At 54.6% G+C, this 24,556-nt stretch overlaps 1 protein-coding gene and 1 pseudogene across 5 annotated transcripts in view; both read right to left on the bottom strand.

The window, feature by feature from the left end:
• The window catches only part of LOC129533869 (uncharacterized), a 46,124-nt pseudogene extending 33,790 nt beyond the window's left edge, over positions 1 to 12,334 (bottom strand).
• Positions 1 to 24,556, bottom strand: part of SEPTIN9 (septin 9) — a 222,044-nt gene that overhangs the window by 86,248 nt on the left and 111,240 nt on the right. For all 5 annotated transcript variants that reach the window (XM_055388822.2, XM_055388823.2, XM_055388826.2 and 2 more), the window contains one exon: positions 12,341 to 12,985. In XM_055388822.2, coding sequence (XP_055244797.1) covers positions 12,341 to 12,985 — 645 coding nt within the window. The remainder of the gene's footprint in view (positions 1 to 12,340; positions 12,986 to 24,556) is intronic.

Consider the following 24,556-nt stretch of genomic DNA (forward strand, 5'->3'; position numbering starts at 1 on the left):
TGGAATGGTCCATGCCATGGTGGAATACTACTCAGGGACGCACTGGCACCTGCTACAATGTGGATGGACCTTGGAAACATGACGCCAAGTGGAGAAGCCAGACACAAAGGCCAAACGTGCAATTCTCTGTACAAGAAATGTCTAGAATCGGCCAGGCGCAGTAGCTCACGCCTGTAATTCCAGAACTTTGAGAGGCCAAGGCAGGAGGATCACTTGAGCCCAGGCGTTCGAGACCAGCCTGGGCAACATGGTGAAACCCCATCTCTACAAAAAATACAAAAATTAGCTGGGCATGGTGGCACAGGCCTGTAGTCTCAGCTACTCGGGAGGCCATGGTGGGAGGATGGCTTGAGCCTGGGAGGTGGAGGTTGCAGTGAGCAGAGATTGAGCCATTGCACTCCAGCCTGGGTGACAGAATGAGACCCTACCTCAAAAAAAAAAAAAAAAAAAAAAAGAATCCACACAGATAGAAAGGAAATGTGGAGGAGGAGGGCAGGATTGATAGCTAAAGGCTACGGGGTTTCTTCTTAAGAAAAAAATTTTCTAAATTTCTCAAATTTTCAATTTTCTAAAATTGGTTGTGGTGACGATGGTTGCACTACTCTCTGAATAGACTGAAAACCATGGAATTATGCACTTTAAATGGGTGGATTGGGCCACGCGGTGACTCACGCCTGTAATCCCAGCACTTTGGGAGGCTGAGGCGGGTGGATCACCTGAGGTCAGGAGTTCGAGAGCAGCCTCAACATGGAGAAACCCCGTCTCTACTAAAAATACAAAATTAGCCAGGCGTAGTGGTACATGTCTGTAATCTCAGCTACTCAGGAGGCTGAGGCAGGAGAATTGCTTGAACCCAGGAGGCGGAGGTTGCGGTGAGCCGAGATGGCACCATTGCACTCCAGCCTAGGCAACAAGAGTGAAACTCCGTCTCAAAAAAATAAATAAATAAATAAATAAATAAATAAATAAATAAATTGGTGGATTGTATAGTAGCTTATTTGAATCTCAATAAAGCTGTTTAAAAAAAAATGAAAAAAAGCCTTCCCTCTCTCCAAAACAAACAAACAAAAAGAAAAAAAGAGAGAGAGGAAAAAAAAAAAAGAAAATACTGAGTGTAGCACACGCATGGTAAAGGTAAGAATTCCATCACGGAAATTTGGTTTCATTAATACACCCCATCCCCACCCCCACCCCATATATAGGTGTGTCCTGGTTCGTGGTGTCAATCGCATGTCTTTCTGGAGGCTGCAGTCCAGACTGATTTTGAAAGCTGCTCTCCGGGCAACTCCAAACTTCTCATAATTCCTGAAGCCCTTGGCCTGCTGGGACCACTCAGCCCCCCAGACCCAGTCTCCTGTCACTACCTACTCAAGACTGCAGCCTTGGGGAGGGGGGCTCTCTCCTAAGGGTGCAGGGGTCCTGTGGCTTCATCCCCTCTCAGAATACACATCACCCTGCACTGCACACATGTGCCTCAACATGGAGCACCCCAGGACGCTGGCCACAGTCAGTCATGTTTGCACACCGACTGATCGATCATGCTCTGCTGATCAATCATGTCAATCACCGCACTGCACACCGTCCTCACTAAGCAAGCTAAAGCAACCCCCTCGGAATAAGCTGACGGATTTTAAATAAGCTAAAAGACATTTTTCTAGGAAAAAAAAAGTAATGAATTTTAAGAAGAAAGAAAAACTCCGAAACTCACAGACCCATGGAAAAAATTTAAGTTTTTAAAGTGCTAGACTCCCCCAAAAGTATCAGGCTCAGATGGTTTCACGAGTGAATTCTTGAAAAGTTTTAACAAAGAGATTATTATGTTGCTGCTTAAAATGTTCCAGAACACAGAGGGGAAAAGAAATGCATCCAAATTGTTTTTGCTAAGCCAGCACAATGCAGACACCAAAACTGATAAAAATAGCGCAGACACACACACACACACACACACACACACACACACACGCCCCACCCGCTCCAGACCAAGCTCACTGCTGTGTATCCAGGCAATACCATCTACCCCTACCTCGCTGCTGAAACCAAAATACATTCCAACGGATTCATGATTTCAACATGTAAAAATGAAACCACAGAAGTACTAGAAGAAAACGTGGGTGAAATTCTTTCCTATAATTTCAGAACGCAGGAGACCTCAAAACAGGACGTGAATTCCAAAAGCTAAAAGAGAAAGCAGAGACTTGACAACATCAGGATTAAAATGTTCTGTGTGGAAGAACATCCCAGAAATAAAATCAAAAGTAGGCAGCTGGGGACAAGACACTCGTACCTGCTGTGATAAAGATGTACAAATAACTCTTTTTTTTTTTTTTAAGACAGGATCTCACTCTGTCACCCAGGCTGGAGTGCAGTGGTATGATCACAGCTCACAGCAGCCTCAAACTCCCAGACTCAAATGATCCTCCCACGTCAGCCTCCCGAGTAGCCGGGACTACAGGCGCACCACCTCACCCAGCTAATTTTTGCAGAGATGCGGTTTTGCCATGTTGCCTAGGCTGGTCTCGAACTCCTAAGCTCAAGCAATCCGCCCACTTCAGCCTCCCAAAGTGCTGGGATTATAGGTGTTAGCCATCACGCCTGGCTTACAAAGAACTCTTTTTAAAAAATTTCAACAAGAAAAGGATAAACCATCCAAATGAAAAGAGAACACAGGGCCCTGGCCTATAACATACGAAGAGATAATCCCTCTCGCCTGACCGAGATGCACAAAATAAAACACCAATTGGAGAGCATTTGGCCCTCAGCCAGGGGTAAGGAGCATAGGACCTCCCTGCTGGACCATCACTGCACAGGGCCCAGCAGATAGCTGAGCAGGTCGGCGAGGGGAGGGGTCCTAAAAATTCTAGTAACCATTTTAGAGGCCAATTCAGGAACAAGGATCAATTTTTTTTTTTTTTTTTTTTTGATAGGGAGTCTCGCTCTGTCACCCAGGCTGGAGTGCAATGGCGCGATCTTGGCTCACTGCAACCTCTGCCTCCTGGGTTCAAGCAAGTCTCCTGCCTTAGCCTCCTGAGTATCTGGGACTACAAGCACCATGCCCAGCTAATTTTTGTATTTTTAGTAGAGATGGGGTTTCACCATGTTGGCCAGGCTGGTCTTGAACTCCTGACCTCAAGTGATCAGCCCGCCTTGGCCTCCCAAAGTGCTGGGATTACAGGTGTGAGCCACTGTGCCCAGCAGATCAAAACTTAAATGCACACATCCTTGACACAGAAATTCACTAAGGGCTCATCCTTCAGTCATGTGTGCACATGTACAAGTGCAAGAACATCTGTTGCAGCCTCTCAATCACAGTGGGAAGCTGGACAAGCCTGGCAGGGCCATGGGACAGCTGATGACACAACCATTAAAAGGAACGTGCTACTTTGGGAGGCCGAGGTGGGCGGATCTCAAGGTCAGGAGTTCAAGAGCAGCCTGGCCAACATGGTGAAACCCCGTCTCTACTAAAAATCCAAAAATTAGCCAGGTGTGGTGGCAGGCACCTGTGATTTCAGCTACTTGGGAGGCTGAGGCAGGAGAATCGCTTGAAAGCAGAAGGCGAAAGGTGGAGGTTACAGTGAGCCGCAGTGAGCTGAGATCACACCACTGCACTCCAGCCTGGGCCACGCTCTGTCAAAAAAAAAAGAAAAAGAAAAAGGAACGTGCTACATCTACAAGTGGCAACAGTGTTGTTAAATGGAAAAAATAAAAGCTGGTAGCAGAAGTCTGATTTCCTTTGTGTTCTTGAAAAGTCTATATTTACACATTGACTTTTTTTACACAAGCCCTGAATGACTCTGCAAGAATAAAATTCAGGAGAATGCCACACCCAGCTGTCAACATGGCCACCCCTTGGGAGAGAGTTGGGGAATGGGAGAGAAAAACTTCTTTCCAAATTTCATGAGATCTTCATTTTCTATCTAAGAATGACTGGGCATCACTTTTTTTTTTTTTTTTTCCAGATGGGAGTCTTGTTCTGTCGCCCAGGCTGGACTGCACTGGCATGATCTCAGCTCACTGCAACCTCCGCCTCCTGGGTTCAAGTGATTCTCCTGCCTCAGCCTCCCAAGCAGCTGGGACTACAGGCGCCCGCCACCACGCCCCGTCATGCATTGCTTTTTAGGATGAAGAAAGGGAAAGTTCACAGGGAGAATGGGAGCCAGAACACAGAGCAGGGCTTCTAAACATCAGCTTGCAGGTGAGAGAGACACAGGGCGACACCACCGGCCTGGAACCTAGGGATGGCATGAGGTGCTGCCCGGGGGCTTCAGACAAGGCCTGCCTGATGATTAAATAAGGGTTGTGTTGGCTTTTGTTTATGTGCTTGTTTAACACGAATCCCCCAGGTGCTCCACCCTGCTTCATGAATCGTCACTATCTACTCTAACCACGCTGCACAGGAAGAATTGTGCCCACTTCCACAATGAGAAAATGGACCAGAGAGGAAAGCCCCTAGGCAGGGCAGGGGCGGCAGCCCAGGCAGTGTGAGGGCAAAGCCGGCGCTCCTCTGCCATTTCCCCACACACGAGTGGGCAAGGCATTACAGGAGGCGACATCGTAACCTCTGTGGGCCATTTTGGAAGGCGGCAGATGGAATCAGTGATTTCCAGGGCCATTTCCAGTTCCAGGTTTCAGACAGGGGCCGTGGAGTGGAATCGAGCTTGACCCGGGTGTGCTGACGGTAGCCATGTAACTGTGGACAAATCACTTTCCCCCTCACCTGCACTGGATGAGACCAGGAATCTCCACTCTGGGTTCCTTAAGAGTCCTGGGGCTCCACAGAGTACACCCAGTAGCAGCAGTGGGATGGCGGGACAGGGTCAGGGGAGCTCCATGCCTCCCTCAACTTTAATCAGAGCATCTCCACTTTAACCCCTTCCTGGGCCCAGTGTTCAGAGAGAATGGGAAGGAAGCTCAGCCCTGGCCATGGGCTCCTCTAGCCTGTCAGTTACAGCCCAGACCCCAGGAGCCCCCTTGGACTGAAGGAGACAGAGTCACTTATAACACCCACAGAAAACCCCGGAGAGGAAGTGGAGTCCAACTGAGGAAGCGCCTCCCTGCAGCTCTCAGAAACGAGGTCCCAGGTGACACAGTGTGTCAGGGTGGACCACATGGCATCCTCCCAGGCTGTCTGCTGGAATCCAGGGTCTGGTTAGGGGCTGCCCACACTTTGGGCCCCGAGGCAGGGAGTCTGAGTACGCTCCTCCAGGGTTGAATGTGTCCTCTGTCCACACCGCACAGAGCATGGCTGTCTGGCCGGGGCGCGCCCCTCCGGACAGGCTGGCCATTGTGCAGAACCTCAATCCCAGCAGCTGTCCCGGGCCTGGGAGGCTGCGGGTACAGACACAGCTCCTCTCTCTTCTGGCAGCTGCTCTGACTTCCTGGGACAAGTGCTGAGAGGAGGCCTCACCCAGTGCCATGTGTTGGGGGCCAGGGCTCCATCCTGGGGCCAGGCTGGGTGGTCAGGGCCACAGAGCTGCAGGGGGCGGAGCAGAGAAACCGCCCCCAGCGCCTGCCTCCTGGCCCCACCCTTCCCCGCAGCTGCGAGCTCTATTTAAGGTATTCCACAGCTGCTAGGCACCCGCTGCATTCCTGGACCAGCCCTCCTTTCCTCTCACCACTGCACGGTGCTTGGCAGGCAGCTGAGCAGGCCAGTGAGGGGAGGGGTTCTCTTCCTGGGCTCTGGAGCCGGGCTCTGTTCTCTGGCCCCACCCCGTCCCACCACGAAGGAGACACACCGGGCCTGGCCAATCCTCCCGCATTGATCCTCGTGTTCCCCCAGCACATGCGGGACTTCCGGCTCTAGACCTAGGTCTGAGAGGCTCCAGGGACAGCTCGGAGAAGGAGGGTACTTGTTCTTAGAAGGGGAAAGAGAAAGAGACCCAATCCCAAAGTAAAAGGGGACCTGGGTGCCCTCTGGAAGCAGCTCAGGAAAATGGGAGGAGGTGGGAGCAGCGGGACCTTCCGAGTAAGGCATCCCGGCAGGAACGTCAGTGCCTTCTGGACACCTCCAGAAGCAGAAGCACGCAGCCCCACAGAAAAATCCTGCAGGCTCAGGACCCGAGGCATGACACGATCCAAACTCACTGCTTCATCAGACACCAGTGAGTCCCTCGACGCTTACCAAGGCCCCCTGCCTTACACCTGGTACTGGACGAACCTGCACACCCTGCCTCAGGGAGTCCACAGTCCAGGGATAGGCTCAGAGCCTATGTGGGGTGTCCTGTAAACACGGGGCCAGAAGCTGGGCTGTCTATGGGGCCCTTCCTCCCTAAATCACAGTGGTCACCCTCTCCCCGACTTCACAGTCCCTGATCCCCACCAGGAACTTCTGGGGCCCAGTAAGTGTCCCTCCCTTGCAGGCTGATGCCCACCCTCTCCACCCCCCACTCAGGCTCAGCTCTGACCCCACTTTCCCCAAAGCCACCTCTTCACTGCTCTGTGTTGGGTGGTTCCAGGGAGCCCTGTGCTTTGATTAACCCTATACTCAACGCTGTACTGGCAGCCCTGCTGTCTGAGCTGAGATTCCTCCCTGTTCTGTCCCTGGAACACAGGGCCCAGTGCGGACCAAGTATGCGAAGAGCCACGCCCACCATCATCAGCTCGGGGGGGCCTGACCCCCTGCTCCCTCAACGCTCCACCCACATGACAAAGATTTCCAGACCCTCTGGGTCACAGGAAAACTACTGAGACATGCTGCCATGCCTACCCCGCCCCAATTTCACACCCATGGTCACAAGTGGCCCCAGAACCACTGTGGACTCCCTTCCTGGTTCTTGGGGTGGGTGGATACATGAGAGCTCAGCCCCCAGCCACCTCTGCAGATGCCTCTTTGACAGATCAAGAAATTGAGGCTGGGAGGGGTGGAATGATAGTTCAGAACCAGTTGACTCATGGGGCAGAGCTGGGACATGCCCAGAACTGAGCTGGGCACTGGGCCTGGCCTCCCTCTTGCCCCCAGTGAGCATCCCAAGAAGGCAGAGAACCAGACCCATGAACGAGCACTGAGCACCCGCCTTATAAGGCAGCTCTGGAGAAACTTGGCTGGTGTGGCTGAGGAGCTGGAGGGGGGTAACTCTGGTGGGGGGGGGGGGGCTCTGAGCCAGCAGCCAGCCCTTGCAGGCTCAGTACTGGGTGCTGCAGCCCAGCCCCACCCCACCCAGAGGCACCCATGTTGGGGGGCAGGAAAAGAACAGGGATCCAGGAGAGGAGGCAAGGCCGTCCCCACCCAGAGCCTGAGAGGACCAGGGATGACCCCAAAGGATGAGCGCCCTTCTGTGGGAGGACAACAAGGAGGGTGCCAAGTCCAGGGGCAGGGCCAGAGCCTCGGAAACCGAGAATCCACCCCACCAGCATAAAGCTCAGACCTCACCAGGCCCTGGGGCGGAGGAGCAGGCAGGGATGCCTCTGCCCTCTGCAGCCCCTCTCTTCCTCTCCCTCCCCTTCAACCATCTAGGTGCCCACACTCCCTCCTGAAATGCTGACTCCTTCCAGAACCCCCACACTGAAGCCAACACCCACCCACTGAGCCCTCCAGCACAACCTCCAGAGGAGAGACCAGGTGTCCTGGGGGTAAAGTTGACCAGGAAAGTTTCTGCTTGGTCTCTAGGGACGACCCATGGGGGTCACTACATCTGCCTACAAGAATCACAAAAAAGCCATCCCAACTCACCACCAGTGGCTCACTCCTTCAGCATAATTTCATGGCACACCTATTATGTCCAAGTCACTTACTTGGTATCTTATGGGATTTTTTTTTTTTTTTTTTTTTGAGACAGGGTCTCACTGTCTCCTAGGCTGGAGTGCAGTGGCACAATCTCAGCTCACCGCAGCCTCAACCTCCCATGCTTAGGTGGTCCTCCCACCTCAACCTCCCCGGTAGCTGGGACTACAAGCGCATGCTATCATGCCTGGCTAATTTTTTGTATTTTTTGTAAAGACAGGGTTTCTCTATGTTGCCCAGGCTAGTCCCAAACTCCTGGGCTCAAGCAATCTGCCTGCTTCGGCCTCCCAAAGTGCTGGATTTACAGGCATGAGCCACTGCACCTGGCCCCTTATGGGATTCTTTATAAAAACCAAGACAGGCTGGGCATGGTGGCGTGATCCCAGCACTTTGGGAGGTCAGGGAAGCTGAGGTGAGTGGGTCACGAGGTCAGGAGTTCGAGACCAGCCTGGCCTATATGGTGAAACCCCGTCTCTACTAAAAATACAAAAGTTAGCCGGGCGTGGTAGCCCACGCCTATAGTCCCAGCTACTCGGGAGGCTGAGGCAGAAGAATCGCTTGAACCTGGGACCAGGGCAGAGGTTGCAGTAAGCTGAGATCATGCCACTGCACTCCAGCCTGGGCGATAGAGCGAGACTCCATCTCAAAAAACAAAAAACAAAAACAAAAACAAAAAAAGAAAGACAACAGCCCTACCCTCACAATCTAGTGGGAGCATGAAAGGAATTTTGAAGACTATACAGCAAAACCTCAAGCATGGATATCGCTGGCTTACAGGTGAATTTTAGGTTCTTTCTCATTTCTGTACTTCCTGCATTTTAAAGAAAGGGTACTCGATTACTTTTTGTGATCTGAAAAACTACTTTCACATTAAAAAAAAAAAGTCTAGCAGAGGAAAGAAAGTTTATACACAAATCATTTATATCCCAAGCCAAACATGAGGTATTTGGACCGGGTTTTGAGGGATGCATAGGAGTTCACCAAGGCAGTGATGTAAAGAGAAGCAGAGGTCAGGGTTCAGGAGGTCAGGGCAAAGGGGTTGTGAGGAAAGGTGTGGGAGACCAAGGGAAGACCAAAGCAGGAGAAGCTGGGAAGCAGAGAGGTGTGAGCTGAGCAGGAGAGTGAATCAACCGTGGAGGGGCCTATGGTGAGTAAGCAGAGAAGGCTCAGGACGGGAAGAGATCTCAGCAGTGCTGTGCTTTGGGGAAGTCAGTCTGGGAGCAATTCAGCTGGGGCCCCAGGAGACCCTGCCCTGCGCCCACAGCTCTGGGGTGGAGACAAACCACAGCACAGACGCCCTCCCGCAGGCAGAAGCCAAGGGGCTGGGCGTCTGCTCAGAGGGCACAGAACTGCCTCCATGATTCCTTTCCCCATGGTGCCAGCTGGATCCCTGGTGCTCGGGGGACAGAGGGGCCGCAGAGATTGGTCAGAGCTGTGCATGTCGGGGCTCAGGGAACTCCCAGCCCAGCCCCACATGGAGGGGCAGAAGGGGATGGGCCTGCAGGAAAGATGGGCAGGAAGCTGAGTTGGAGAGAACTGGATCCGTGTCCAGAACGGTCGTGACACAGAGAGGGAGGACGGAGAAGCAAGCAGGTGGTGCCTCGGAGGAAGAACTAGTGGGGCTCAGGCCTGGGCCCCCCGAGAAGCCACTCCCATCAGATTTCAAGAGCACTCCTCCATCGGGAAGGCCCTGCCCTCGTCTGTCCCTGCCTTTCCTCCACCCGGACTTGCTTAGGCCCTCAGGACTGTCAGCCCAGCCCACGGACCTCTCCATGTGAGCTGGACTCCCACCTGCACAGGTCCCCGTCCGCGGGCGGCCGGGTCTGGGATGCTGATGGTTTTCTCCCATGACCCGGCTCCAACGTGTACATCCTATTCCATGGAGAAAGCCACCGTCCCCCCAGAGCGCCAGGCTCCTGGCAGCTCTGAACGCTGCTGCCTCCACGTGGCCTGCCTTTCTCTCCCCTTCCTGGCCTGATGAAATTGCACTCCCACTGCTGGGGAAGCTCCCTGGGCACTCCTTGTGTCCCAGCCATCCTGCTCACGGCTCGGCGAGCTCCAGAAAGCAGAGCCCGCAGGTTGTGTCCCTGGGCCTGGCTCCCGGCACAGTCTCTGGCACAATTTAGGGGCTAAACTGTGTCTGCCCCTGGAGGAGAATGTTCATGGGGATCCATGGACATCCCCCTACCTGTCCCCCAGAGCCAGGACCATGTCCCTGTGCATCCAGCACCAGCCATCACCGAGATTTAGATGGCTGGGTGACAACCGCCTCCCCAGCCACATCCTGTTTGACTCAGCTGAGTGTGAACACATCAACCCAGGATGGGGGTGTATCCGGCACGTCAAACAAAGGTCCTGCACCAACAGAAGGCAGGGGAGGAAACAGCCTCCTGCCACTCTGCAAACTGCCCATGCCTTTGGCCTGACACCATGCCACCAGCAACCACTGTCACTGAGTCTGGGTGGCTGGGGCAGGGTGGCTCTTCAGAGTCAAGCTTAGAGAGATGGGAGAGGGAACACGGACTCGCACACTGAGGGCCGGAAAGGACCTTCCAAGGCCCACTAGCCTCTGGCTACTCAGTGTGTTCCGATGCCCCCTCTGTAGGAAATGCAGAGTCCCAGGCCCCAGACCCGCCGAGACAAATGTGCACTCCACATGCCCATGAAAGCATGAGGAGCACTGGTCTCCCTCCAAACCCACACCCTCTCCAGGCCCCACGTCCTCCCAGCCCCCAAGCCCACTGACCACTGGAGAACTCTCATTCAAAAAGAAAAACCAAAAAGGGGTTGGGTGGCTCATGCCTATAATCCAAACACTTTGGGAGGCCGAGGCAGGAGGCTCATTTGAACCCAGGAGTTTGAGACCAGCCTGGGCAACCTAGTGAGAACCTGTCTCTACAAAAAAGATTTAAAAATTAGCCAGGCATGGTGGCGCGCAACCTGTGGTCCTAGGTACTTGGGAGGCTGAGGTTGGGGGATCACTTGAGCCCAGGGGGCAGAGGTTGCAGTAAGCAGTGATCACACCATTGCACGCCAGCCTGGAGGACAGAGCAAGACCCTGTCTCAAAAAAGTCAAAGAAAAGTCAAAGAAGATGGAAAGCGGGACTTAGAGAGATGTGGAAGCAACCCAAGGGTCCACCGATGGAGGAACAGCTACACAACACAGGTGCATCGCACAACAGAATATTATTCAGCCTTTGAAAGGAAGGAAATTCTGCCCCATGCTACAGCACGACGGATGAACCTTTAGGACGTCATGCTGAGTGAAATGAGCCAGACACAAAATGGGCAGTTATTGTATTTTTCCACTCACACAAGGTTCCTAGAGTGGTCAAATAAATTCATAATAAAGACAGAAAATAGAATGGTGGCTGCCAGCAGCTGGGGGAGGGGCATGGGGAGCTTGGTCTAACGGGGACGGAGCTCAGTTTGGGAGGATGAAAAGGGTACCGGAGATGGACAGCGGTGGCAGCTGCGCAACACCGTGAATGTACTGAATGCCGCTGAAACGTACACTGCAAAGTGGCTAAAATTGCACATTGTGTGTTGTGTATTTCACCACGGTTAGAAATAAGAAGCAGCAGCTAAATCAAAAACCCAGACTGTGCTGTTTGTCCAACCTAAAGAAGGCTTACTGAACATTACTGAGTTCTGATCCTGTGTCCAGAATCAGACCTGGCTCTTGAGGGGCTTCTGACCCAGCTGGCACCTTAACATAGCCCCATGGAGCCACGATCCCTGCTGAGGCCAGGGGGCACGCTTCTGAGAAGGGACCCAACCATGTCCCACAGCCTGGCATTTCCGAACAGGCCCTGTGTCCCACAGGACTGGCACCAATCCCCTGCCTGTAAGCTCCACGTCAGCACAGCTGTGGGCTTGAGCCCTCCCAGGACACTGCTGGAGCCCCATGGCCTCTCTCCTCTCGCCAGAAGGGCACCCCCAAATAAAACTGTGTGCAGCTATCACAGAGCCCCCTGGTCCAGGCACCCCTTCCCAGTGCCCTGAGAATTTTGTCCTGCAGGCTAAGGTGCTCCTCATGTTCCCCTCCCTCTGCCACAACCATCCCTCCAGGGGGAGGAGGACCAGACCATGGGCTCCAATGCAAGCCTCAGGAGGCATACGTCCCTCCTCCCTTCCCCAAGCCCTCGGCCTCTGCTGGGCATATCCAGGCAGCCTGCAATTCCTCAAGCAGGAGCCACCAGAATGTGACAGCCCTTCTAGGGGTCTCAACTCCACCCTGTCCTACACCCCTGCATGAGCCTGCCCTGGTTCCTGCGTGGCTCCTCATTCTCCAAGCCTCCCAGGCCCTCCAGGGACACACAGCAGACAGAGGTCCTAGCAAGGCCCACAGTGACCCATAAAGGAGGCTCCTTGAAACCCAGAAAATCTTTCCAAACTCTCATTCAAGTCCCGCTTGGGGCATCTTGGCATGTTCCCATCAGACAGAGAGAGCCACCTCTCCTGAGCTTGCAGACCCCCACCCCCATGCATTCCGGTCTTTCTGGGTCTCCAGGGTAGCACCCTCCACCCATATCCAGCTTCTTCCTCCAAGATTCTGTGGCAAAGCCAGCAACCAGGCCCCCCATTACCACAGCATCCAAGACCTAGCGCTCTGCGACTCACCCTCCTGGCTCCGGGGTGTAGCCTCAGCCACAGCGGGCTGGGGCTTGGGCTCCAGCCTGCTCTGCAGCTGAGACACAGGGGCAGGCTCTGAATTCTCCAAGGTCTGGGCTGGGCTGGGGGCGGTGGGCACCTCAGCAGGCTTGGACATCTGGATCTCCACCCTCTTGGGGGCTGCGTCGGTGGCAGGGGCAGTGGGCACCTCGGGGACCTTGGAGGCAGGGGGCTCCATCCTCCGGTGGGCTGACTCCTGGGGTTTGACGATGGTGATCTCTGTCCTCCGAGGGGCCGGTTCTGGCGTCTTGTGGCCCAACACCTCGGCCCTCTTGAGCCCGAACCGGGATGGGCCGATGGCCCCGGCGTTCTCCACCTGCTTGGACGAGATGTCAATGGACAGCTCAGTGCGCCGGGACACCGGCTCGGCCGCCTTGGGGCCCGAGAGCTCCACCCTCCGCAGGGATGCCTTGGGGGAGCGCTGGCTTAGGGAGTCCACATGGCGGGCCGAGGGCTCTGAGTTCTTCACGCCCAGGTCCTGGAATTTCTGGGTGGAGCTGGCCACAGTGGCTCGGAGTAGGGGAGTCTGGACCCTCCGGGGTGGGGTGGAGTTGGGTGTCTCGACCTCCTCGACCTCAAAAGATCTTTTCAAGGCTGAAAAATAAAGAGAGGGGATGCAATTGGTGAATGGATGGCTAGGGAACACTCCGGCATGTTTCCTGCTAAGGAGCAGCAGAGGAAGGCAGGCGATGCTGCGGTGAGGGCCGGGGGTCTCTTCCCATCCTTCATGTCTCAGCAAGCGGAAGGGACAGCCCCATCCTAGGAGACCCATCATGAGTTCTGGGGCAGAGATGCAAGCTGGAGTGGGAAGATGCTGCCCGTCGTGTCTTGCCATGGCCACGGCACAAACCACACAGCCTCCCCCTCCAGCTACGTCTACATAGGAACATTCTAGTTCCAGAGAAGACTTTTATTTCCTTCTTTTTTTTTTTTTTTGAGATGGAGTCTTGCTCTGTTGCCCTGGCTGGAGTGCAGCGGCACCTCCCAGGTTCAAGCGATTCTCCTACCTCAGCCTCCCCAGTAACTGGGATTATAGGCATGGGCCACCATGCCTGGCTAATTTTTGTATTTTTAGTAGAGATGGGGTTTCACCATGTTGGTCAGTCTGGTCTCGGACTCCTGACCTCAAGCGATCCACCCGCCTCAGCCTCCCAAAGTGCTGGGATTACAGGCGTGAGCCACCGCGCCCGGCCTTGATTTCCTTCTTGTCGTGGCTGTTTTTATCCCTCCTCACCTCCCGCCAAAGCACACACTGGGACACCACCAGCAAGCACACCTCTACCATCAGCTGCAGCGGGGGACATGCCTCCAATAATAAGTGACCACAACTGTAACCAATCAGAACCGCAGCGGGAACAAAACCCCATCAATGACACCAAGGGCAGACACTGGAGCTTTCAGTGCCGGCGAGGCTCCGGGCTTACCGAGCTCATCACATCTGCAGCCGCTTAACCCTGGGACATAAAGAATACCAATACCTCCAGTACAGATGGTGAAAGTGGGGCACGGGGTAGACACAGAGCCAGACTGTACATCAGGCTGATACCAGAGCCCAAGGTTCTAGCCACTTTGTTGCCGGCTCCCCCAGCTTAGTCCACAGGAACCAACTTTCTCAGTCATCAGCCTCTCCTGCATCTTCCCATCCACTACTACAAGCCCGTGCAGTGATGCCAACCACCAGCTCCCGCCCTGCAGCCATCCTGCCTCTCCACCAGGGTCTGGTCCCTCAGAGGCAGTGGGGATGGTACCTGGGAAGCTGCCACCTCCACAGTCCCCACAACCGCATTCCAAATGATAGCCAGCCGCTCCTGGTTATCAGGGCCAGAGCAGGGAGGGACCCACATGGCAGGCACATTCACCAGCTCCTTCCCCAGGCGAGACCCACAGTGTCTCCCCAGCCGCTCCCTGCCTTACCAGGACACAGAGTCCGGGTCTCATGGGATCCCACCACTGCCTCCCCTGCCCACAGGAAAGGGATGACAGCTGGTCCCCAGCCCCCAATAATAGCTCTCCAGGACCATTTCAGTTCCTTCCCCTCACCCGTCTCTCTTCCTCCAAATGCACTCAGGCACTGGGGAGGGGGAGAGGAAGCCCAACCCCCTAATCCTGGTCGCCTCAGCTGCCAGCTTCCTGGGCAAGGCACTCCTGTGGGCGACCTCTCTAAGCCACAGGCACCTCTCCTTCTTGGTGGACACAGACAAAATCCTGGGTCACTAAGCTCAACCTCCACCAGAAGCTGGGCAAGGAGCCGCGTGGACTCCAGAGAACTCTCAGTTGTCACAGGCCCTGTCTCAGCTCCGTCACTGCCCTAGAAGATATGAGCCCGGCGTGGCCAGAGCTGTTCACTTCTCAAGAGAGTAGAAATCTGGATCTTTATATGATATCTCCTGATCTTTAAATCCTGGCACAAAGCCAAACAAGCCCTTTTTAAAACACTGAGCAGCCTGGCTGACGTGGTGAAACCCCATCTTTACTAAAAATAAAAAATTAGCTGGGCATGGTGACACTCGCCTATAGTCCCAGCTACTCAGGAGGCTGAGGCAGGAGAATCGCTTGAACCCGGGAGGCAGAGGTTGCAGAGCTGAGATCGTGTCACTGCACTCAGCCTGACCGACAGAGCGAGACTCTGTCTCCAAAAACTAAAACTAAAACTAAAATAAAACACCGCAGGGCCAAACAAAATCAAATCCACAGGCTGTATTCGCCTATGGGTCCAGCCATGACCTCTAGCTGATCATGTGGCCGCAGGGCAGCAGGATACTGAGCCCCAGAGTCAGGGGTGTGCCAGGTGTGGGCTCCCGACATGGTGTTCCTCTGTCCCTCTGCACCCTGCATGCAAACTGCTGGCTGTGTTCTGATTCTGCAGAAGCCCCAGGGCCCCAAGGAAAGGTTGAATGTCCACTTCTACCAGCCAGAAAGTCCAGGGTTCAATGCCCAGAACTGAATGTAATGAGATGGGCTTACCAAGCTCATCACATCTACACCCGCTTAAACCTGGGCTGTAAAGAATATTATTACCCCCCCGTACAGATGGGGAAAGTGAATCACGGGGTAGACACAGAGCCAGACTGTACATCGGGCTGATGCCAGAAAGTGCAGAGCTCAATGCCTGGGTCCTCGTGCGGTTCCCAGGGCCTCCCGTGGTCCTCTGATCTGCCCCCTGCCTCCTGAGCACTGTCCAAACTGTCTCCACATGGTGTGCCTCTGTACTATGGGTGCTGTAGAGCAGGGGCCAGCTTCCAGGTGTCCTCAGCATCCTTCCATGTGGCCAAGTTGGAGAACAGAAACTAGACAGGAGAAGGCCTTGTCCCAGGTCCAACCCAAGAAAACAAATGACCTTCCCTGGGAAATCCGGTGAACCCCCTCCTTGGGGAGTCCCCTTGGAGTCACCCCCACCATGGCCAACTCATGATCGAAGACACTGCACCAAAGCAGAGGCTGCCCTGGTGTGAGCTTACGATTGAGTCTACGGTGCGGATGCAATGATTTATTCCAGCCAGGCCCACGTGCATAAGCGGATCATTCTAGAACCCGAGCTGGCCCCTCCCCTAGGGCACTCCTCCTTCCTCCAGTTGTCTGCGTGGCTGGCGCCTCACCACCTTGGCCATCTGCGCAAAATGCACATGTGTGCCGGTCCCCAACCGTCCTCTCCTCTCTTTCAATGCTTGATGTCTTTTCATGGATGGGTCCCTCCCTCCCCACTAGCTGGCCTCTGTGCTTACTGCCCGGCTCTATGATCCCTCTGGGTGTTTCGGTCCAGCACCACTCCCATGCCCACTAGCTCTCAGTAAGCTCTGAGACAGCAGGGGCTGTTCCACCCGCAGGGGCCACCCCACCATCAGCATGGCACTGCTCAAAGGCGGGTTTGTTCTAGATAACAGCCAGGAGATCTCACAGCCTCCAGAACTTCGAGAGAATACAACTGTGTGCTAGGAGAACAGTGAGAACAGGAGACGCCCCATTCTGGAGGTGTCCATCTTCCCCAGGAGATGCCCCATTCCGGGGGTGTCCATCTTCCCCAAGGAAACCATGTCCCAGCTGGAATGTCAAGAAGGTGACACCTAAATGAAGAGGTGCCCACCTGGCTCATGCCATCCCCCAAAAGAGCATGCCACCGCCTCCTCCTCCTCTTGTGAATCCTCCTCAAAGCCAAGCCCACTCCAGCCCCCCTGGGAAGAGTCCACAGAGTACACAACACCCCCTCCCGACATCATCCTGGCCACGTCATGACTGTTGAGATTGGCTGCAGGGGGTGTGTTCGGGCTCCCCGGGAACAGAGTTGAATGTTCTCTACTCCATGACACCATGCCTTCACCAGGCCTCAGGCGCCTCTAGAAAACCTACTAAGCCAGGCGTGGTGGCTCACGCCTGTAACCCCAACACTTTGGGAAGCCAAGGTGGGCAGATCGCTTGAGCCCAGGAGTTCAAGACCAACCTGGGCAACATGGCAAAACCCCGACTCCACTAAACAATACAAAAATTGGCCAGGGGTGGTGGCATATGCCTGTAATCCCAGCTACTTGAGAGGCTGAGGTGAGAGGATCACTTGAGGCCAGGAGGTCAAGGCTGCAGTGAGCCGCGAGCACACCACTACACTCCAGCCTGGATGACAGAGTGAGACCCTGTCTCAAAAAAAAAAAAAGACAACCAAAACCTACTAAAGGCCGGGCGCAGCGGCTCACACCTGTAATCCCAGCACTTTGGGAGGCCAAGGCAGGCGGATCACCTGAGGTCAGGAGTTCGAGACCAGCCTGGCCAACATGGTAAAACCCTGTCTCTACTAAAAACACAAAAAATTAGCTAGGCATGGGGGTGGGCACCTGTAATCCCAGCTACTTGGAAGGCTGAGGCAGAAGAATCACTTAAATTCAGGAGGCAGAGGTTGCAGCGAGCCCAGATCGTGCCACAGTACTCCAGCCTGGGAGACAAAGCAAGACTTCATCTCAGAAAAAAGGCTGGATCACAGGATCACAGGATAGGCACAAGCCCTGAGGGAGCTCCCAAGGAGGAGGCACGCACTAGACCTTCACCCCCATTTCAGCCTGTGAAGATTCACTTTCGTCTGAGGTTCTGTAAAGGGTTGACTAGTGACCCCCAAAAAGACATGTCTAATACCTAACCCCAAGAACCCACGAATGTGACCTTATTTGGAAAAAGGGTCTTTGCAGATGTGATTAGGGATCCCGGGATGAGACTATCCTGGATTTGGGATGGGCTCTAAATCCAGTGCTCAGTGTCCTTATAGGAGAAAGGCAGAGGGGGACTCGGGACACAAAGAGACACGGTGGAGAGGGCTACATGATGACAGAGCAGAGACTGCAGAGATGCTGCCGGAGCCAAGGAGCGCCTGGGCCAACGCAAGCTGGAGGAGGCAAGGAAGGGTCCTCCCCTCGAGCTGTCGGAGGGAGTGTGGCCCTGCCAATACCTTGATTTCAAACTTCTGGCCTCCAGAACCATGAACGAATCAATCTTTGTTGGGCCACTTGGTTTCCAGTAATTTGTTCCAGCAGCCCCAGGACACTCACAACGAGACCCCTGGGAAGATGAAACCCCTGGCTGCACAGTGGCCCAGGGTGAGGCTCGCTGGTGTGGTCACCCACTCTCCAGCCCAGCCCCAATCCCACCACAACCACACTCGACAAATGGCCCACTGTGGGCCAACGGACACGTGGCCACTCCAGAGCTGCCACATCAGGAGCCCAGAGGAGCGAGAGCTGCCTCCTTCCCCCTTCTTGGAGTCGCACAAAAACCCCAGATGGTTGGAGAAGTCATCGGAGGAATCACATCACTCTAGATTCTTGTTTCATTGCTGGGATATTTGGCAATGAAACAAGATCATCCCTGCCAGGGATGCCTCATGGGCAATTGCCTCCCCACGGAGGACATTGTGAGTTGTACCCAGCCAGGAAACATTAGGAGATGTCTGTCACCAGGCTGGCAGAACAGGGTTCCCCAGCATCTCCTCCCCCATCAGAGTCCTAAAACTACGCCCTGGGTCCTGCAGTCACACACAGTCGCCCCTCTCTTCCCAATGTGCAGACCTCCTGGGAAGCCCCCTGCCACCACCCTCACAGTGGAATCGGCATAACCTGCCCAGGGGCAGGTCCTTGTCACTTTACACGTCTCCATCTTCCCTGTGGAGGGAGATGCAGCCAAGGGGTATCCACATTCACCCACAGAAGCGAGAGTGTTCGTGAGCTTGTCATTTTGCAGATTTTAGAACCCCCTACGTGACTGCACAGATCCACAGGCCCAACTGGGCAGATTCAAACGACCCACACAGCAGGGAGGAGCACCGGACAGCTTCCTCCTCTGTCTGCAAGGAGTTAATGCAACTGAAGGACACAGAAGAGGCTCCCAGCTGAGCATCACAACTGTGGACCGGGCACAGTGTCAGAAAGATGCGGAGCCAGGTCATGCTGGGAGGATCCCCATGCTGTCACTGGAAGGTAAAGCAGTGTCACACCCCCCGCCCCCCACCCATAGAGCAGGAGGTTCCCACCTTTGCCAGCCATCTCCTTCATCTGTGAATTCAAGTCCCCTAAAGCCAGACTCCAACCTCGCAAGCTCCCAAAAGCCTCCCTGGGTCCCTTCTCCAATCCCCACCGATCTCAACTTGCTTCAAAAGCCTGAAGACCGTTCACGTGCTTTGGCCCACTTCTGGGAATTTATCCCAAGGAAATAATCAGAAGTACAGAAAGATTTATGTACGAGGACATTTGCATCAGCATTAAACTGACAAATGCTGGAAACAATCCGGGTTTCTGCAGATTTTCTAAACCCATATGTCAAAGGCCTGCACCATCATTAAAATCACATTTTTGAAGATGAGAAATATGGAGAATATTAAGTAAAAATAGCAGGATACAAGATGTATACAAAGATCCTAATTCCATTTCATACACACATGTGCAGTTTGCACGCACACACACGCTCACACCCGGGCAGAAAATAACGATCTCTGGATGGAATGAATGGCGGTGGGTGTTGTTCATTACAATTTCCTACCTTCTGAGATGCTCATACTACATGGGGATCACTTGGCATGTTCAGGGAATAAAACCATCGATATTGTTCTTTTTTTTTTTCTTGAGACAGTCTCGCTCTGTCACCCAGACTGGAGTACAGTGGTGCAATCTCAGCTCACCGCAAGCTCCGCCTCCCAGGTTCACGCCATTCTCCTGCCTCAACCTCCCGAGTAGCTGGGACTACAGGCGCCTGCCACCACGTTCGGCTAATTTTTTTGTATTTTTAGTAGAGACGTGGTTTCACCGTGTTAGCCAGGATGGTCTCGATCTCCTGATCTCGTGATCCACCCGCCTCGGCCTCCCAAAGTGCTGGGATTACAGGCGTGAACCACCGCACCCGGCCGATACTGCTCTTAAAAAACACACCTTGGTACTGGCTGGGCATGGTGGCTCACACCTATAATCCCAGCACTTTGGGAACCCGAGGCAAGAGGATCGCTTGAGCCAGGAGTTCGAGACCAGCCCGGGCAAATGGCAAGACTTCATGTTGGAAAAACAAAATTAAAACACACACACACACACACACACACACACACACAAAGACCTTGATGCCAACAAGCTGGAGGGTGTGGATAACTACAATGCCAGCCCATCCCCATCCCCACCTCTGGAAAAACATCTCACAGCCCAGGATGGGCACAGGGCTTCTCCTATTCTCAAGCACCTATGGTCTCAGCTGCGACACAAAAAGAGGCCACAGTGGGCCACCCTCCAGATGCAAACTTTCCCCTCCAGGCCCATGGGGAGGTCGAAGCAGGAGCAGCCTGGATCTGGGCCTGTTTAGAGAGGAATGTGCCGCACAAGGGACCATTGTTAAGGCCCCTGCTCTGACCACAGGCTGCCTGGCAAACCGCTCCCAGCTCCTGAAACCAGATCAAGCACTTCCTGGTGCACATATCAGGCCTCAGTCTGGGGAGGGAACACCAAGCGAGCCACAGAGCCCTGCTCCAGCCTGGGACAAATGTCACACAAAGAAATGCTAGAGCCCAAGGTCAGAACAATCTCATGCGCAGCTCAGCTCTCGTAGGAGGGAGCAACGTGGCCTCTGCCTGGGGCAGGCTGGAATTCCAGGCTCAGGTTCCAGGAACGCTAGCCCTGGTCAAACTGGGTCTCCTCTGAGCAGCAGCAAAGCGGGTTCTGTCCCTGAAGAAACACTGGCTACCTGGGAGCCAGGGTCAGGGCTCAGGGAACCCAGACAGACGGCGCCACGGAGTAGAGAGGCACCTCCCTATACGCTACCCTGAGCCTGCAGGAAAAAGTCACGGGAAAACCTCACCTGGCAGATAACTCCCCATAACCCTTAGGATCTACAAAGCGAGTCCAGCAGCATGTACGCCATGGGCACCTCCTTGTCTTCACTCTCCTGTGACACTGGACCTTGGCACAGGTCCCTGATCTGTGTAGGGTGGGGTGGGGAGTCAGGCGGGGCCTTGGCGCTGGCAGAGCGGGGTCCAGTTGCGAAGGCTCCTTCACCTCCTATTTATCCAGGACTTGGGGGACGAGGGCCAAAGGCCTGGTGTGCCTTCGAGGAGCTTAAGGACTGCTCCAGAGCTGGAGACAGGACATACGGGCCTGCACAGGGACTGTGCTCTTTATTTCAGGGCTGAGAGCAGGAGAACCAAACAGGAGAGTGACATAATCACAGTCTACCCTGAGCCTCAGTGTCCTCAGTGTCACCTGCTGTAGGAGGTGATGGGGTAATAAGGTGCCCCTGAGGCCAGGCGCAGTGGCTCATGCCTGTAATCCTAACACTTTGGGAGGCTGAGGTGGGCGGATCACCTGAGGTCAGGAGTTCGAGACCAGCCTGACCAAAATGGAGAAACCCCATCTCTACTAAAAATACAAAAATAGTCAGGCGTGGTGGTGCATGCCTGTAATCCCAGCTACTCGGGAGGCTGAGGCAGGAGAATAGCTTGAACCCAGGAGGCGGAGGTTGTGGTGAGCCGAGATTGTGCCATTGCACTCTATCCTGGGCAACAAGAGCGCAACTCCATCTCAAATAAAAATAAATAAATAAATAAATAATAAGATTCCCTGGGTGCAGGCATGGCTCACGGCAGGGATGACTGTTGCTGGTGTAATTACCATCTCCTGGGTGTGCGTCTGGGGGGGCTGTGCATGCTGAAATGTGTGGTCACCTTGCTGGTGGCCAAGGCTGTCCTGGCCTTACTGCTACCAATCACACCCACTGACTTCACATGGCCTATTTCCGTGTCTCCACCCAGAGGCTTTCCTAGTGCCCAAGCCCTCGGAAGGCTGGAAGGAGTGAACAGTGCAGTCCTTGGCCAAGAACTGAAGTATAAAAACCCCAGCTCCCTTCCCCAACCCCAGGTGGGACAAGGCTGGGGGCACGGCCTGCAGTCTCCCCATGCTGCCCGGTATGGGGGCTGGGCAGCCACCTGTGGTCACAATGAGCTGATGAGGCACCCTTTATTGGCTGGATTCCCTGCCTGGCCCATTCCCACACTCAGGCATCCCCTGGTGTCCCCTCCCACTGAAATCCGTCTCAGGACCTACTTCTGGAGGGACACAAATTAGCCCCACCCCTGGCCTGGGCTGCTTGGTGGAGGGGGGAGGTGGCTCCTGGGGCAGGTGGAGCAGGCTCCGGATAGGGAGGAGGACACAGTTGGGGTGATGGGGAGGGGTGTGTTCTCAGGAAGTAAAACAGTCCAAAAGGAAGGGCTTAAAAATAGGTGCAGTGAAGCTGAGCGGAGCCTGCAAAGGGAAGCCAGGAAACAGCAGTGTCAGTGGAGGGCGGCCCCCATGCTCCCCACAGAGAGCCACATTTGTTTAGGGACAGGGACAACATGAACAGAAGGCAAAGTCCACATCAAGGCGGAGGAGGCGCTCCCTCCTTAGAGAGCCGCAGCCAGATAGTTCAAACCTGCCAAAGGTCTGGGAGGAAAGAACCAGGGTGCCACCCCACCCCCAGCTCAATCCCTTTCCCAGTCCCCTCCCCCTCTGCCTTCCCAAGGCCAGGCCTGGGTGGGCCACAGTGCTAGCAGCTAAGACCCGCCTCCAGTGCCGGCCCAGTCCGCAGGAGGCCAGCTTGGTGGTCAAGGGTTACTGACTACCCAGGCTTATCTGCACACGTGGCCCAATGACTGAGGTCTGGGACTTCGGGTCATCATCCACAGTACCTCTGGACAAGGAGGAAAAGAACCATTTCCACTAACCCCTGGATGGAGGTGCAGGGAGCGTCAATAGTATCCCTGAAAACTTCAAATGCACCAGGGGGGTCAGCACCCAGGGAAGAGCCACAGGAGGCCACTCAGGGTGACCGTGAGGTCACCCTGCCCCATCTGATGGATTCTGATGACTATCTTTGCTCAAGTGTTAGGAGAAGGCTTCTTTCTCTCTGCCTCTGGCAACTCTGGGCCCAAGAAGTCCCAGGCACTCCGGGGGTCCTTCCTGCTCATCACAGCCCCACCCAGGAGGCCTGGCTCACTCTGCAATGATGATGTGAGAATGAGCAGGTCTGCCTAGTGCCAGAGCCTGTGGTTGGATTTTCGGCTGAGGCCAAGAGAAATAAACAAGCCTCCTCCTTCCCTCTGCACGCTACAGGAAGAGCAGCTCGCTGGCTGCAAGGGGACCCTCCACCCTGCCTATGGGGCACAGCAGCCCACAGCATTCCTTCCAGAAACGAAGCACTGGCAGGCCTGGGTCCCCATAAGATGGAACACAAAGGGGTGGGCAGCTGACCTCAACAGCCAGCCCTTGGGATTCCAAACCTTCTCTTATCCCCCAACTTTGTGATGTTAATTTCTCCCTGGATAAAGCTCTCTAATAACCTGGCACGCCAGCACCAGCTGAACCAGCCCCAGCTTAACCAGCCCCAGCTTGAACCAGCAGCTTTCCCCAGCCCAGCTACAGTCTCATCTCTCCAGAAGGGAAAAGAAGTCCTATGGATTCCTTTACAAGGAACCTCCAGAATCTGCTATGGTGTCCGCAGGGGACACTGGCACCAACTCTGGGTTTATTAAATGTAGTGGGTTCAACAGTGTCCCCCAAAACGATATGTCTTAAGTCCTAACTCCTGGAACCTGCGAACATCATCACATTTGGAAAACGGATCTTTGCAGATATAATCAAGGTAAGGATCTCAAGGTGAGATCATTCTGAATTTAGTGGGCCCTAAATCCAATGGTGAGCATCTTTATAAAAGACAGAAAAGGAGAAAGACACACAGACATGGGGAGAAAGCCACGTGGAGACGGGGGCCAGAGATCAGAGATGGTGGTGATGCGTCTGCAGGCCAAGGAACGCCAGGAATCTCCAGGAGCCGCTGGAAGCTATGTTTGTAAGCCCCCAGGTTGTGGCACTCTGTTACAGCAACCCCAGGATATAGACCCCAGGAACAGAACACAGAAAAGAAAGGGGAGGAGGCCTTGAGCCCGCTGTGGCCACTCCAGCCATTCCGTTCGACTCCCTCAGTGTCCCGTCAATTCTGAAGCCCCTTCTAGCCACTGAGTCACCGGTTCTGAAAAGGAGATATGAGTGTCCTGGAGCTGGTCTAGCCTGGCAGGAGGCAGCCTCGCCCCACTGCCCTCTCATCAGCCATCAGCTCACACAGGCCCTTCACAGTGGGCAAGTGCGTTGCCCCAGCCTCCACCGGCCCTTCTGCTCGGTCCCATCAGCCGCACAGCTTTCTGCTGTTGTCTCCTCTGGCTCAAGAGGCCCATACATCCAGCCTTCCTGGGACAATCCCAGCTCACATCTGTTGTCCCACCGTAGTCATTCAAGGGTCCCTTTCACTAACAAGTGTCCCCCAAGGGACAGTAAGTTATACGGTCGCCCTACCTGGGGCCAGAATGGTGCCCCACCAGAGAAAGGTCTTGGAGTAACCACACCCAGGGTCAGGGAGCCACCTGTTTAAGAACGGAAACGTGCGGCCAGGCGCGGTGGCTCACGCCTGTAATCCCAGCACTTTGGGAGGCAGGGGCGGGCAGATCACGAGGTCAGGAGATCGAGACCATCCTGGCCAACATAGTGAAACCCCGTCTCTACTAAAAATACAAAAAATTAGCCGGGCGTGGTGGTGGGCGCCTGTAGTCCCAGCTACTCAGGAGGCTGAGGCAGGAGAATGGCGTGAACCCGGGAGGCGGAGGTTGCAGCGAGCCGAGATTGCGCCACTGCA

The sequence above is a fragment of the Gorilla gorilla genome, chromosome 4, assembly GCF_029281585.2.
Source record: "Gorilla gorilla gorilla isolate KB3781 chromosome 4, NHGRI_mGorGor1-v2.1_pri, whole genome shotgun sequence".
Taxonomy (NCBI): domain Eukaryota; kingdom Metazoa; phylum Chordata; class Mammalia; order Primates; family Hominidae; genus Gorilla; species Gorilla gorilla.